The sequence below is a fragment of the Rhinoraja longicauda genome, chromosome 12, assembly GCF_053455715.1.
Source record: "Rhinoraja longicauda isolate Sanriku21f chromosome 12, sRhiLon1.1, whole genome shotgun sequence".
Classification (NCBI taxonomy): domain Eukaryota; kingdom Metazoa; phylum Chordata; class Chondrichthyes; order Rajiformes; family Arhynchobatidae; genus Rhinoraja; species Rhinoraja longicauda.
In genome coordinates this window covers 22,515,048-22,531,913 of record NC_135964.1, presented here as the reverse complement: position 1 = coordinate 22,531,913, position 16,866 = coordinate 22,515,048, and the positions used below count along the sequence as shown (strand labels likewise).

The 16,866-nt window shown below is 42.4% G+C and overlaps 1 protein-coding gene across 1 annotated transcript in view; it reads right to left on the bottom strand.

The window, feature by feature from the left end:
* The window catches only part of epha6 (eph receptor A6), a 450,797-nt gene that overhangs the window by 148,886 nt on the left and 285,045 nt on the right, over nucleotides 1–16,866 (bottom strand). The window contains exon 5 of the mRNA XM_078409157.1: nucleotides 10,819–11,154. Coding sequence (XP_078265283.1) covers nucleotides 10,819–11,154 — 336 coding nt within the window. The remainder of the gene's footprint in view (nucleotides 1–10,818; nucleotides 11,155–16,866) is intronic.

The window sequence follows — 16,866 nt, the reverse complement described above, 5'->3', positions numbered from 1 at the left end:
CATTCCCTATAACTCTATCATCAGGAAGAGAGCATTGGTGTAAGAAGATTAGGAGCCTATCCAAGTTCATTGTCTCAAGGAACCAGGGTATGGAATTCCCTGGCAACCATAACAATGAGCGAAGATTTTTCCCAGGTACAAGAGAAAGCGCAACACCATCTTCCCACACTAACTAGAGATCTGTAACAAATGTGGGCTTTGTCAATTATTGTCATATTATAAGTATAAACAATTTTAAAAAATTGAATTTTTTGAATTAGTTTTAACATTTAGAACATCTGGTCGCTTTTGAATTTGGGCCGGCCTTGTGGCTCAGCAGTCGAGTTGCTGCTTTAAGGCGCCAGAGACTCGGGTTCAATCCTGACTCTAGGTTGCTGCTTGTATGGAGTTTGTACGTTCTTCCTGTGACTGAGTGGGTTTTCTCCGGAGTGCTCTGGTTTCCTCTCACATTCCAAAGACATGCAGGTTAATTGGCTTCGGTAAATTCCCCCGAGGGTATAGCATAACGTAGAACTAGTGTACGGGTGATCGCTGGTTGGTGCGGACTTGTGGGCTGAAGGGCCTGTTTTCAACTGTATCTCTAAACTAAAACTAAACTAGTTTGATGAAGTGCTCACCTCTTTCGTGTCAGGTGCGGATTGATGCTAATATTTTAAAACTTTTTTTCCTGATTTTACTTCACATTTTAAGCAGTAGCGTTTTAGTTCCATTTCATATAATAGCAACAGAATCAGAACATATAAAGAAAAAGTAATTTTCAAGCATTAAATAGAGCGATTTTATGCCTAACTCATTTAGATCCAGTTAAACGAAAGTGGACAAGCAAATTAATGACTGACATCTGCATGGTCCATCGCATCTTCAGTTTTAACCTGCATACTGAGGTGACAGCAAGATCATCTTCTTGTTGCCAGCAGGGTCCATCATTTAATGTGCACATTGACATCTGATGACAGCCTCAAACCCCAGATGTAATTATATCTATGGCCTTGGCAGGAAAGCTATTGTCACTCCAGTTTAAATTCCAACTTAAATACCATGTTTGAAAATAACATGGTTACAAATTGTCATATTTTTATGATGAATTAGTACAAAAGTACTTGAATAAAATCCTTGAAAGACTCTCTAAGTAATTCCACAAAATACTTGTTTAGTTTAAAGATGCGGCGGAAACAGGACCTTCGGCCCACCAAGTCCGTGCTGACCCGTATCCTAACCTACACATCTGTGACAATTTACAGAAGCCAATTAACCTTCAAGCCTGCACATCTTTGGAAGGTGGGAGAAAGCGGAGAAAACCCACGCTGTCACAGGAAGTCCGTACAAACTCCGTACAGACAGCACCCTTAGTCTGGATTGAACCCGGGTCTCTGGTGCTGTAAGGCAGCAACTCCACTGCTGCGTCACTGCGCCACACCTAATCTTCATTTAAAATGTCTTACTTTTTTATTGCCTTATTTGTCTTTGCACTTAAGTAGGAAAATTTTAGTTATCACTGTTATACAATACTTTAAAATAATGTTTTAGGTCATAAATCCTTACAAAAGAGAATTAATCAACAACTATAATGATAATTAATCCTATATCATATCATTAATGCAAATAAAGGCTCAAACCTAGAACAAGGCCGTCACATGTAATCGCTCTCTGAAGCACATTGCCGTCACTTGCTGACATTTTCATGTTCATAGCCATCTAAGAGATGACCCATCATAAATCATCTAAGTCAAAGAGATGACCCATCCCTTCAAAATTCACACGACCTGCAGTTCTTTCAGAAACCAGGAAACTCAAACTCAGAGCTGTGAGGTTTATACCTTTCCCACAACATTCAAATAATGCTAACCCTGTGGAGAATTCAATGGAGGTTTTCATAATTTGCTGATATTTATGATTAAAAACAGTTCCCTACTGCTGGACTATGAAAATTATCAGCAGCAGGTCTTCCAGCTTAGGACAGCTTAATGACAAATGTACTTGTGTAGCGACCATAGAGAGTCGTCCTAGGTGTCGAACCCTCAGATTGGCCAGCAAGGTCACGTGTGGGTGCGACCGTAGGGATTGGTCCAGGGAGTGAGACCGCTGATTGGACAGCGTCGTCACGTGCGGTTTTGGCACCCAAAAGAGTCAGTTAGGAGACTTCTTCGAAGTGAACAGTTAGTTTTAATGGTTGTCTGTAATCTCGTTATGTAAACTTTGTGATCCAATATTGTTGTCGCAATAAACTTCTTCAACAAAGAACGAGCCTCCAGACTCGCCATACTTGACTTATAACTGGAAAACTGAATTCAGTGATGTTCCCTGATTGGAGCCTTATATAATTTTTATTTTATTTACACTCGTCAAGAGTCAAGAGTGTTTTGTTGTCATATGTCCCAGAGAGAACAATGAAATTCTTCCCTGCTGCAGCACAACAGAATATAGAAACATAGTACACTATGGATATTATCTAATTAAAGCAGCACAGCTACAACTGTTTCCTTGTTAATTTTGGAAATTACTTGAGTACTTCGTGAGATTGGTTACCGGAAAGGTGAAGGAGAAGGTGTTATTAAAAGCCCAGGTGGTACAATAGTTCTAAACATCACTCTGTCTTTTTAATTATGGAAGGTCAGAAGAAGCAATCGTGTGGATAAATTCAAACTTGGCAGACTCAAAAAGCAAACTTACTGAAGACATTTTCTTAAATGTCCAAGGTTCACATATTTAAAGCATTGAATATTCTCATTTAATCAATGAATATACAGAAGAATTCCGTCAAGAATGTCACTGGGGTGGCACAGTGGCGCACCGGTAGAGTTGCTGCCCTACTGCGCCAGAGATCTGGGTTCAATCCTGACTTAGGGTGCTGTCTGTATGGAGTTTGTACGTTCTCCCTGTGACCATGTGGTTTTTTTCCGGGTTCTTCGATTTCCTCTCACATCCCAAAGACGTGCAAGGTTGCAGGTTAATTGGCTTCGGTAAAGAATCATAAATAGTCCCAAGCATGTAGGATAGTGCTAGTGTACAGGGTGACCGCTGGTTGGCGCAGATTTGGTGGACCGAAGAGCCTGTTTCCGCACTGTATCTCAAAAGTTTAAAGTACATTCTAAAGTTTGTAGGTTAATTGGCTTCTGTAAATTGTCCCTAGTGTGCAGACTTGGTGGGCCGAAGGGCCTGTTTCCGCACTGTAAAGTCTAAAGTCACTGGTTGTGATCAATTCTGTTTACAATGTTCAATTACATTTGGATTTAAAAAAAATTATACATATGTATATAAAATTCTTTATAATCCCTTTATAATTCCGATTTCATGTTCATTCCAAACAATTTATCCCAAATATCCTCTTGATCTAGAGAAGACACAAAATGTTGAAGTAACTCAGTGGATCAGGCAGCATCTCTGGGGAACATGGATAGGAGACTTTTCGGTTCGGGACCATTCTTTAGACTGATTGGGGTGGGAGGAAGCTGGAAAGCTGGAAGCGAGGAGGAGCAGGACAAAGCCTGGCAGGCGAATGTGTATGAAGGGACTGCAGATGCTGGTTTATACCTAAGATAGACACAAAATGGTAGAGTAACTCAGCGGGTCTGGCAGCATCTCTGGAGAAAAGGAATGGGTGACGTTTCGGGTCAGAACCCTTTTTCAGACTAGTCGATTGGTTGACTGGTTAAAGGTTTCTACAGATGAGGAGGGTTTTTGAGAAGGCACAAAGTGCTGCCGCTATTCTTGATCTGCATGTATAACTTTAATCTGCAGATCCTCTACAAGCAGAATTACATTGTTTATCCTCTTCTCTTCTCCAACGCCCACACTAGGAACTTTTTTTCTCTGTTAATTATATCAGTAATGCTGATGTACCCTGTTGATGTAGATCTACAATTTTAATTTTCTGACTATGGCAAGGAGCAAATGCTTTTAAGTGTGCTTGTGTAATGGAGGTCCACTGCAATGCAAATTCAGTAATATTGTTAACCAAATAAGAGCCTGGGCTACTACAATGGATGTGGGATTGGCTTTCTCCACACATTTCTTAGAATTCATGTACTCACTACTGTAGGAAGAACTGCAGGTGCTGGTTAATACCAAAGATAGACACAAAATGCTGGAGTCACTCAGCGGGTCCGGCAACATCTCTTGAGAAAGGGAATAGGTGATGTTGCGGTTGAAACCCTTCCTCAGACGGAGTCGGTGGGGAGAGAGATTCTAGAGATATGAAAAGGTGCAGAACTGCATATACCTTCCTAAAATTTACTTAGAGTCAAAAAGTCCCAGGTATGCAGCATGGTAGCAGACCCTTCAGTTCAACCCGCCCACGCTGACCAAGACGCGCCATCTAAGCTAGTCTCATTTGCCAGGAAAATTCTTATTCAAACTTTTTTGTTAAATAGTCACTTAAAAATGCCTGCAAAACTGTGCAAAAGGTACCACAGAAGGTCTGCGTAATGTAAGAAAGGAGATTACGATGGTTTAAGAGCAGCTACTCAGTGAAAGTGTGTGTGGAAGTCTCACCTCTCTCCCTCTCTCTCTCTCAGATGTTTGTCAGCACCATATCCTGGCCTCACGACTGCAGTAGGGAAGATACTATCACCCACTCTCTGCTGGATTGTACCGTGTGAAAAGCCTAGAGAGAGATGGCGAGGCTTTGGGACGTCCATCTACAATTGGCTCATGGACTTTCAAATCGGCAGACATCAGTCAGTTAGAAGGACACAAAGTGCTGGAGTAACTTAGCTGATCAGACAACATCCCTGGAGAACATGGATAGAAGATGGCACAGTGGCGCATTGGTAGAGTTGCTGCCTTACAGTGCCGGAGACCCAGGTTCAATTCTGACTATGGGTGCTGTCTGTACAGAGTTTGTACGTTCTCCCTGTGATGGTATAGGCTTTCTCCGGGTGCTCCAGCTTCCTCCCACACTGCAAAGACGTACAGGTTTGTTGGTTAATTGGCTTCGGTAAAATTGTAAAAATTGTGTAGGGGGATTGCTGGTTGGCGCAAACTCAGTGGGACAAAGGGGCTGTTTCTGTGCTCTATCTCTAAATGAAACTAAAGTAAAGATGACGTTTTGGTTTGAAACCCTTCGTCTGGCTGGATGGGTGAGGTTTCGGGTCGGGACTGGGTAAATGCATGCACCTGTAGAACTACTGCCTCACAGCATCATTATTCCAGGTTCAATCACGACCTGTGTGGAATTTGAACATTTTCCTCGTGACCATGTGGGTCCTGGTCCTGACCGGAAACGTCGCCTATCCATGTTTTCCAGAGATGCTGCCTGACCTGCTGAGTTACTCCAGCACTTTGTGTCCTTTTATGTAAACCAGCATAACGGCTGCGGCTCTCTGGCAGTCTGTTTGTCTTTTTTTTGTGCGTGCCGGTGTTGGGATGGTTTTTGTTTCTGTTTTTGGCTGTGTATGTGTGGGGGGGTGTGGGGGTGGGGTGGGGGAAACCTTTCTTTTATTGGGTCTCTTCCCCGGGGCGCAGCTCGGCCGCGGGGCCTTCCATCGCCCGCGGGGCCTTCCAGCTCAGCCGCTGGACTTAACATCGCCGGCGCGGCTCGGCCGCGGGACGTTTCAGTGCCCGGTGCGGCTCGGCCGCGGGGCCTTCCATCCCCTTGCGGGGGCTGTGCGTGTCGGTTGCCTCGGTAGGGGGTCGAGCTGCCTGTCCATGGGCGCGGGGGGAAAGAGAGTGGAAGTTTTGTTGCCTTCCATCACAGTGAGGGGGTGTTTGGAGTCACTGTGATGGATGTTTGTGTCCTGTGTTCTTTTCTTTTTTTGCTGTGTCTTGTGACTGGTGAAATTTAGTTCGGTATTTATACCGAATGACAATAAAGTTCTGTTATACTGTTATACTGTTATCTGCAAGTACCTTGATTCTACATGTATTGTATAGTACCCAGCTTATGAAATAACAGTTCAGAAGCCTGATAACAGAAGGGAAGAAGCTGTTCCTGAGAAGGATGAATGTTTCAGAGAAGGAATTTGAGCTATTGTATTGAACTGCAAATGCTGGTTTATTCCAAAGATAGACACAAAATCATGGAATTTGAGCTGACAGCCTAAGCATCTGATGGCACAGAACCAATGCTGGAGTGATTAGAACTAATCTCACTGAGCTTTGTTGGTGATTCCAACTGGCTGGAAATCTCTGCCTTCTGTGCATGCACTTCCGGGCTCATCTGTCTCTGTTCCATTGTTGGATTCCACATGGAGTCTGGCAGCAGGAAACCTGCTGGAATTCCCCAGGGTTATTCTGGGATTTTGCGCCAGGACAGATCCAATGCAGAATCCAAACATCTGTTCATTGCAATGGTGATACCAGATCTGCAAATGTGGTGGTGACAGTGAGGTATTTCGTTTTAATTGTTTTACTTTAATGTTATTAATTATTGGTGAATTTTTAATTAACTGCTTTATTCCAATTATTTTAAACAAGCGGGTGGTGGGTATGTGGAACGAGCTGCCAGAGGAGGTAGTTGAGGCAGGTACTATAACAACATTTCAAAGACATTTGGACAGGTGCATGGATAGGAAAGGTTGAGAGGGATATGGGCCAAACACGGGCAGATGGGGTAGTATGGATAGGTATCTTGGTTGGCATGGGCAACTTGGGCTGAAGGGCCTGTTTGCGTGCTATATTGACTCTATGAGTTTGGATGTCACTCAGGTGACTGGGAGTTACTTAGAGAGTCCTGCACATCTGAAAGGATGCTGTGATTTGATGTGCGACCCCAATGGGCTCAAATCTGCGAATATGGTCTTTGAGTCCTGAAAGGCTGATTCCCATCAGTTTGAAGGCTTGACCTAAATCGTCCAAAACAAGATCCCTGTGACCATCCAGTCCACTGTATCTATGGCTGTATCAAGTTATCTAGCGATCCTCTGCTTTCTACAAAATGAATGCAACTGGCTAGTGCACAGTTACGCAATGCTTGCTTCAGTATCTATAATATTTTGAAGCCAACGTTTATAGAATCAAGGGAGGTTGTTTTATTTGCTTGAAAATGAACACAAGGAAGGTTCACATGCGCCTTTTTGAGTTTGGAGCTTCTTCAGGGAAATCACAGCGTGGCACAGTAGTGCAGTAGTTGAGCTGCTGCTTTAGAGCGCCAGAGATCCGGGTTTGTTCCTGACTACGGGTGCTGTCTGTACGGAGTTTGCACGTTTTCCCTGTGAGCACGTGGGCATTCTCCGGTTTCCTCCCACATTCCAAAGACGTACAAGTTGTAGGTTAATTGGGTTCTGTAAATTGTCCCTAATATGTAGGATAGGACTAGTATACGGGTGATCGATGGCCAGCTTGGACTCTGTGGGCCGAAGGGCCTGCTTTTATGCTGTAACTAAACGAAACTAAAATTACCCATTGACCCAATTCTCTTTAAAGGTGGTTATTCATTCAATATAGATTATTTCCAATTAGTGCAATTTGGTAAGAAATAATCAAGTTAATGTTAACTATCACCGCAGAGGAAAGAGAGACTGACAGCACCAGATCAATCTGCTTTAGATTCCTATTTTTTCCCATGGCAGGCACAGAATAAAGGTGCTGAGCTAATGTTAAGGAATTGGTTAAAAATCAGGTCTAATGGTGATAAGGGCGCTTGTGGAGGTCAACATGATTAAATGCTCCTGAACATAATCTGCTCCAGGGACCATAGAAATGTCATCAGTATAATAATACTGATCAAGGATGAATAATATAAATGTCATTGCTAGGTTAACATCATGGTCATTTTTGCCTGATTACCTTGGGTAATTGAGATAAATTGCTCAGAAGTACAGCTTGAAATGTTACGGCACAGATGCAGGCCTTTTGGCCCATTGAATCCATGTCAGCTCTTGGTAGAGCATTCCAAAAGATCCATTCCCCCGCTCATTTTCCACAGCCCTACAATTAATTCCAACTTGAGAGTCCAACCACCTTTCTTTGAGATTCAACACAATTGCCATTGCAATGTGCGGCACGGTGGCACAGTGGTAGAGATGCTGCCTTACAGCACCAGAGACCTTGGGTTCAATCTTGACTATGGGTGCTGTCCATAGGGAACTTGTACATTCTCCCCGTGACCTGCATGGGTTTTCTCCGGGATCTCCGGTTTCCTCCCACACATGTCCCTAGTGTATGTAGGACTAGTGTTAGTGTATGGGGATCACTAGTCAGTGAGGGGTGTGGGAATAATGTATGGCACCTGAAGGAAAGCCACACGATTGACATCCACACAGACAGCACTGGAGCCCAGGATTGTAGCTGGGTTGTGAGGCTGTAGGGCACCTGCCCACTCACCGTGTCTCTCCTGGAACACAATCTGGACCCATAACCTCTGCTATCCGGAAGGAAAAGAATAGCAAACACTTGTTCCCTCAAGATCACAAAACCTCCTGATTTGAAAATATATCAGCATCCTTTCATGGTTGCTAGATTAAGCAACAAAACTCTCTATTTGCAATTCATTGCAAGGTTCACGAAAACAGCTTCCCACTATCATCTCAAGGGTGATTAAAGATGAGCAATAAACATTGGCCTTGCCAGCAAAGTACTCATTCCATATTTGAATATAAAAACTGGCTGATTTTATTTTGTGTTAGTTTCGATCAAGTCAAGAGTTTGTGAGATAAATTCTAAGTAAAGATTCAACCTGAATTTGTATTTTTATGTGATAAAATAAATCTAACATAGGCTAATTTCTCAATTTGCTTAATCTAAGAATTTTTGAGAGAAACAATGCAGGTAAATAGTCAAGAATATGAGATACATTTGTAATTAACATGACTGAAAGATAACGCACACAAAAATTCAGAGTTCTAAATAGAAAGGAGGAGGACTTAAAACAAATAATAGAAAAGTAAACTAGACACAGGAGTATAATGGACATAAATGGCTCAATTATCAATATAGTGGCTTAAGGGTGTTTCACATTACAAATTTATAACTGGGTCTCAGATATCTGCCTTCTCTATTTATTCTCAGGAATCTGAAATTTGCATTCATCTGAAAGAAGAGGCCATTGAAAAGAGGCAAATAACTGCATTTATGTAGCACCTAATTCTGGCCCAATTCTTCTCCGTGGATTGTCACCTTATGGTGGAGAAGCTTGTGTGGTCCTGAGATCCTGAGAGCGTTGCCGCCTGGAGCTATGCTCCTAGTAGGGTCACTCTTGGCGGTAAGGTCGAGGGGGAGGTCCCTGACAAAGAGCAATCCAACTAAGACCTCAACGGTGAAACAGGCGGAAGATGACGGCTGACTTTAGTGGAGCGTCACAATGGCTGGGAAGGCGGATGATGGCTGCAGCAGAAAAGGGTCCCCGGTCGTCTTGGACTCCATGCCACTGGATTCTGACCCAGATCTGTCAAGGACCGTGAGGTGGCTGTATCTGCACCAGTCTCCCCATGTTAAACAAAGTCACGCACAGGCATCCTCCATAAAGGGACAGTCATACTCGCTTCGAATGACCGCCAATGATGATTTGGCCCAAATTATTCAGATGGCAACGCAGAAACTGCTTATTGTGGGCATTGGGAAAATTTCCACCTGTTCCCACTCCCAGGCTGAACACAAGTGTATTTTGCTGCCTGTGTAGGAAGGAACTGCAGATGCTGGTTTACACCAAAGATAGATGCAAAATGCTGGAGTAACTCAGCATGACAGGTAGCATCTCTGGAGAAAAAAGATGGGTGACATTTCAGGTCGAGACCCTTCTTCAGACTCATGAGACTGAAGAAGGGTCTCAACCTGAAACGTCACCTGTTTCTTTTCTCCAGAGATGCTGCCTGACCCGCTGACTCCAGAATTTATGTACTTTGCTGCCCATTGATCAGCCTTTGAATGTCCATGATCATCTGTACATGTACAGAAATCCAGAGGTTGCTGTTAGTTATACGTTAGCAAATACTGCGGCTGGCTTTAGTGCAGTAGCAAACCTGAATGAAAGAAACCATTCCCTTCCCAAGCCTATGCCAACATGTAAGCCTACTTTGTACATTGAAGGCTTTGGCGGCATGTGAAATCGCGCTCTTCTAGCTCAGAGGGGAGGAGGGTGCATGCCAAGTGAAGCTGATGATGAGCGAAAGAGAGATAGAAATACAATCACCCTGGAAAATGAAAATTCTACCTTCTGTGGAGAAGCAGGCCAGTGAGAAAACGAAAAAGATAAGTTGCTCAGGTCAGTTTCTTTATTTGTAATCTGATTACTCTTCATAAGTTCATAAGTCAGGAGCAGAATTAGTACATTTGGCTCATCGAGTCCACTCTGCCATTCAATCATGGCTGATCTATCTTTCCCTCAACCCCATTCTCCTGCCTTCTCCCCATACCTTTGCCACCCTTACTTATTAAGAATCTGCCAATCTCCGCATTAAAAATACCCAATGTCTTGGCCCCCACTGCCGTTTGTGGCAATAAATTCCACAGATTCACACCTTTGGAAGCATAAGTCAGAATTCACAGCCTGGAAATCTAAGATATGAATATTAACCAACCCGAATGACGAGAAAAGGTGAGTCCAAATACTTTGCTTTCAAATATAGTTCGAGCTGCCCTGTTTTGACTGGATTAAAGTTTCACCATGTCAAACAGATGAGGTGGATGCATCTCAATAAACAACTTCAATTCTTCTTTGCAACTGAATTCTTCATGGACTGTGTAGTTGGAAAAGATAAATATTTTTCAATTTAGTAGTTGGCATATAATTTCAATTTCCTGCCTTAAGGTACCGATGATCCATTGAAACTTTAGTCAGTTTGTTAGTGGGTTTTTTTCTGAGACTAAATGGTACAGAAGCAGCGATACGGAGTCACCAGCACTGGAAGTGATACTCTGAAGGGATAACAGGAGAGCACTTACCTGCCTGATTAGTGATGATGGTGAAAATTGCAAACTGCCTGGGGACCATACTCTCACCGGAGACCCCATTCACTGACTCGATCTCAAATGTGTAGTTCATGTGAGCAAGAAAATCCATGACGGTCACGGAGGTATTCGTTAGACCTGTGTTACGGGGCAAAAATCGCATCCCACCTCCACACAGCGAGCATTTCTTCGGGCCCACGCCGCACATCTTACAGATGACGTTGTAGGTCAGGTCCTTCCGTCCGCCTGTGTCAACTGGTGGGCTCCATTCCAGGATCAGCGAGGAGTCATTGATGTTGAAAATGACATTTCGAGGGGTTGAAGGGGGCCCTGGGGGGGGGGGGGGGGGGGGGGGACAAAAAGTAAAAGAGAATATTAAAACTACTTCACCCCTTCAGTTTCAGCATCACTGTTTCTCAGAAGGGTCCTGACCCAAAACGCCACCTACCCACGTTCTCCAGAGATGTTGTCTGACCTGCTGAGTTACTCCAGTAGTTTGTGTCCTTTTGTGTATTAACTAGCATCTGCAATTCTGTTTCTACTAAGCTTAAATCTATCAAACCAAGAGCTCCATGGTTTCTAGATATGTTAGAACTCTGATTGTATAATAATATCGAATAAGAAATGTGGTGTACCAAGCCACCTTAAACCTATAATAACACAGGATATTAATATTGAAATGACAAGACTGCTGGCTCTATTCAGTCTGATGAAGGGTTCCCTATTCTGAAGGTACTTCACCTATTCTTTTTCTCCAGAGATGCTACCTGACCCGTTGAGTTATTCCAGCATTTTGTGTCAATCTTCGGTATCAAACAGCATCTGCAGTTCCTACACCACCTGGCTTTATTTCCTCAATTGCTTCTATGGACAATCAATCCACTAATTGCAATGCAATGAAATATTATTTTCTTTCCTGCCTGCAATAAATAAACGTGTGAAAAGCTGCCATAAAAGGCATGGTGGTGGATCGCAGGTAGGAGTGTGGCAGATGTGTGTATTATTATCAATGTAGAGTACAAGACAGGCAAAACATAAACACAATATATTAAGATGTAGCCTTTAGACAACTTCAAATGGAATTTGAATTGAAAATTCAGGGACAAAATGGCTTACTTCTTACAAAAACAAAAGATACTTCTTCTTTTACATTATGGAGATTATTCTAATCCAGACCAGAGCTCCTCCTCGTTATGCCGATAATCCTAAAATGGAAGGAGGTTATGGTAGACACAAAATACTGGAGTAACTCAGCGGGGCAGGCAGCATCTCTGGAGAGAAGGAATGGGTGATGTTTCTGGACGAGACTCTTCTTCAGGCTTGGAGTTTATGGTCCTTGAGTTAAATTCCTTGTGGATATTAGTCAAGGGAAGAACTTGAGTCCTTCAATTTGGACTCATTGTGGCTAAAAATAATTTAATTTTTAGCTCTCTTGGTATAAATGTCAAAGTGCAGGAATGCTGTTCCTTGGAAGCAATTCAATGTCATGTTGTAGTATGCAATGTAAAGCTACAATTTCATTGCACTACACAATTCTGCATTAAGTAGCAAACCACAAAGTAACAACAAATGAACCCAATTCAATCAGTAACAGGATTGCTAATTCCATCTGCTACAAAATGACAAGACATAGACAAAATGACAAGACACAGACACAGCTCAAAGGAACAAGTAAATAGATGACTGATTTTGCTTTAAATAGCACACATGAAAAAATTATTTCCCTTAAGGTTCAATGGCAAAGCAGTTTAGTACTTCAAAATTGCATTCTTTGGGTATTCGTGCAGCAATTATCTACATTTATGTTACTTGCAAGCTTGATGTTATATCTGATGACAAGATAACCTGTGCCCATCTCCACAGTGTTGCCAGGCCTTAATCTATTTGAAGCTGTTTGTTTGTGCCTTGGCTATTACAGTACATTGCTGGATGGGATTGCTCTTCCTCTCTTTAAACTAGACGATCAAAGGTTGTCACACATGAGTGGCAGCACAGTGGCACAGCGGTAGAGTTGCTGTCTTACAGTGCCAGTCACCCAGGATCGATCCTGACCATGGGTATTTTCTGTCGGGAGTTTGTATGTTCTGGGTTTTCTCCGGGTGTAGGATAGTTTTAGAGTGTACGGGGTGATCGCTGGTCGGCGCGGATGGTGGGCTAAAGGGCCTGTTTCTGCGCTGTATCTCTAAAGTCTAAAGTAAAGAATTACTTTCTACCAGACCATCCACATATCAGTTGATTTTCACAGGCTCCTATTTACACAATGCTTCTATTTTCAAACCTTATTTTCAAATCCTTTCTTGGTCAAATCTCTGCTTACTTCTCTGAGATCCTCCAGCCTTTTATCTAATCTCTAACTCCTCTGTAGGTTCAATCATTCCACCATGGTTAGCCAGACCTTCAATTTTCAAGGCAGTAAGTTCTGGAATTTCTTCTTCCAGTTATTCAGTCTCTCAATATTTCTCAGACACAAAATGCTGGAATAACTCAGCGGGTCAGGCTTCTTTAGACTTCTTCTGTCTGGAGACGGGTCCCGACCCAAAATGTCACCTATCGATTTTCTCCAGAGATGCTGCCTGACCTGCTGAGTTACTCCAGCATTTTGCGTCTATCTTTGGCATAAACCAGCATCTGCAGTTCCTTTTTATTACTTTTTAGCTCAATCTTTCTTTCCTTCTGCAGATTGTGTCTTAAACTGTCCTCTGAACAAGTTTTTGGACTTCGAACGCCAACATTTGCTCCTGTGATTCAGTACTAAATATTTGTTTACTTACTCCAAGATCAATGTTGCGATATTTGAAGTGTTTTTGCCAATGGAAATTGTTCTTTCTATTATTGCTATGTGATGAGAATTACATTGTATGCTTTCTTTCCTCTTTGTTTCTGTAATTTGGAGATGTGTATAAGCCTATTGGTTTCCATTTGCAGGCATACGGAAAATGCAGATCTTTTTTTGCTGGTGAATCAAATTGAATCAGTTCACAAAATATTAACAACATCCCTCATTCCAGGCAGATGCTGTGATTGTCATGGCAATCACAAATCTCCCCAGTGGATTTGGGGGGGTTCCCGGGGAAAGCAGCTCAACAGCCGAGCCACCTCTTCTGATGTCAGTGGAAGGGATCAATTTAAGGGCCTGTCCCACTTAGGTGATCTTTTTGGCGACTGCCGGCGACTGTCAAAGTCGTAGCAGATCGGCAAACTTTTATTTTACCCGACGACAATGACCACGACAATGCTGAGTCAGGTCGAGATTACAGCGTCTTCTGAAACATCGCGAAAATACCCACGCTGTCAATGCTTTTCCGGCGTCCTAATTTTCGCTGAAATCACTGACAAGTTGGTAAGTACTTGAGAGTTTTGAACTATAACACCTTGTATGGGTTACTTAAAAACCAAGCTTCACTGTAACAAGGAATAAACCGGATTTACTTACAGTTTACCAATAGCTGTATTAAAAAAAAAAGTGATTCAGTGGATTTTTGTGAAAAATGTGTGGGCATTCTTTGAAAATGTAAGGGAGATGCATATCTGGTTTCTGGGTTGAATATCTGGGTTTGGAGCCCACTTTAAATGTAATGGCTGAGGCCAAAAACATCGCGAAAATTCCCATGCTTACCTGACCGTCAAACTGTCGCCTCCAATCTACCTGTCAAATGTCCTGACGGTAAATAAATTCGTTAAACACAAGCATTTTATGGTATTTTGAAATGACTTTACTTATTTTAATATTATGTGCTTCTAAATGCATCTAAGAGAACCTATCAAACCTGGGGACAGCATGCGACAGCGCCCGCAATAAGCAACGATACCTGGCGACAAGCCAGCTGTCGCCGAGAAATTTCAAACCGTTTGATTTCTCAGCGACACGCCGAGATCCACTACGATCTTTGGAAGACTCCTCACGATCATGCTCGCGACACCCCGGCGAACTGTCGGCGACAGCCTAGTCGCCGGCAGTCGCCTTAAAGGCGCCTAAGTGGGACAGGCCCTTATAGTCTTAACCTACAATTTTGTCCATCTCTGCTGGAATTCTCCTTGACACAGAATCTGAAACATATTAGTTACAAATTATTTTCGGGTAAATTGCTGCCTTGTAATGATAAAAAAATAAACACGCTTCTCACCAGTTTAAAAGTACTTTGCTTCGTGTGCTTTATGTTCTTTGTAATCTCATCCCTATTTCCTATTCCTGTACTGGAAAGTATACACAGCAAATTTGGCAAATGACAAGGGCAGATAAAGAATGTGAATATTCAGCATTCTGTTTTATAAGTGCAAAGCAAGACCAGGGACTGCAGATGCAGAACTTTATCCGGTATCTCCTCTCGTTCCTAACTGTGCTCCAAGGTCAGGCAGCCTCTCTGGAAAAAAGGAATAGGTGACTGAAGAAGGTTTCCGTCCTGAAACGTCACTTCTTCCTTTTCAGTTACTCCAGCATTTTGTATCTATCTTCGGTGTAAACCAGCATCTGCCGTTCCTTCCTACACATAGAGAATACTGGAAATCCTTCTTCAGGATAGACATCCCTGGGAGAAATTGGCAATGAATTAAAAGGTGATTTTTAATACAACACAAAATAGGAACAGAATGTATTGGAGATGCTCAACAGGTATCTGTGGAAAGAGAAACGGAATGAATGTTTTACATCAATGACCTCTCATCAGATGTTTCTCTCATTAGTTACTCCCTCATCTTGACAATCCTGCAATTCTAATGAAAGGCCATCAAACCAAAATATAATAATAATAATAATAATAATAATGCATTACATTTATATAGCGCTTTTCTAACACTCAAAGATGCTTTACAAGGTTTACTAAAACATAAAAGAAAATAAATAGATAAATGAGTAAACGAAGAGAAAAGGAAAAAGAAGGTGAGGTAACGGTCAGTGATTGAAGGCAGTGCTGAACAGATGAGACTTCAGTGATGTTTTGAATGTGGTGAGTGAGGAGGAGTCTCTGACGGTTTGGGGTAGTGAGTTCCAGAGGGTGGGAGCAGCGATGGAGAAAGCCCTGTCCCCCCAGGATCTGAGTTTGGTCTGGATGGGGGGGGGGGGGGGCAGGAGGTTAGCAGCAGCAGAGCGGAGGGTACGGGTGGGAGTGTGTCTGTGGAGGAGGTCAGTCAGGTAGGATGGGGCCAGGTTATGGAGGGCTTTGTATAATAATAGTCTCTCTCCCTCCACAGAGGCTGCCCGACCTGCTGAGTGATTCCAGCACTTTGTGTTTTGCTCAAGATTGCAGCATCTGCAATTCCTTATATCGTGACAATTATCTCTCTCTCTCTCTCTCTCTCTCTCTCTCTCTCTCTCTCTCTCTCTGTGGAGGCTGCCTGACCTGCTGAGTGTTCTGCCTGATCTGCCAGCACTTGTGCTTCCATTTTAGGTGCATTATTTTATATTTGTACATTTTATGCATCCCATCTCCTTTGGGTGTGCTCATGATGTGTTAGGATATTTGAAGATGTACTCAAGAATTGTGAACAACACTGTGGTTCCTGCGAAATGGAGTTCAGTTAGGATATTACATTTGTGAATAAATACTCAAGCAGTTCCCCTTCCAAAACAAGACAAAACCATATAGCACAAATAAAATCACCTGTGGATCTTGCTTTGCCACTTTTATTTCTCATTCATTTTAAAATGTAGAGTTGAAAAAAATCCTTGTGATAAACATTAAAAAAATTGAAATTCTGAGAAAGATAAATCATTAAATGTGCATGATGACTCAATTTCTAGTGCTTGTGAGCTGTGTCCTACTCTGATTTCTCAGTCTGAAGAGGAAACTTGAATTAGAAATAGACACATCAATTTACCATGTGACTATTATAACTACGTGAATTCCCACATGTTTCTCACTGATTAATAGAGATCATCTCTCTATATGTAATCTTCTGCATCTTAAAGACTGTAAAATGTCTCTCCTCAGCCTCCACTGTGGTAATGAACTACATAATCTAATGTCTACCTCCATAAATAAAACACTGATTTTTGATAAAATCTTAATAAAGAATCTACTCTAACTGATATCATTATCTGTGTGA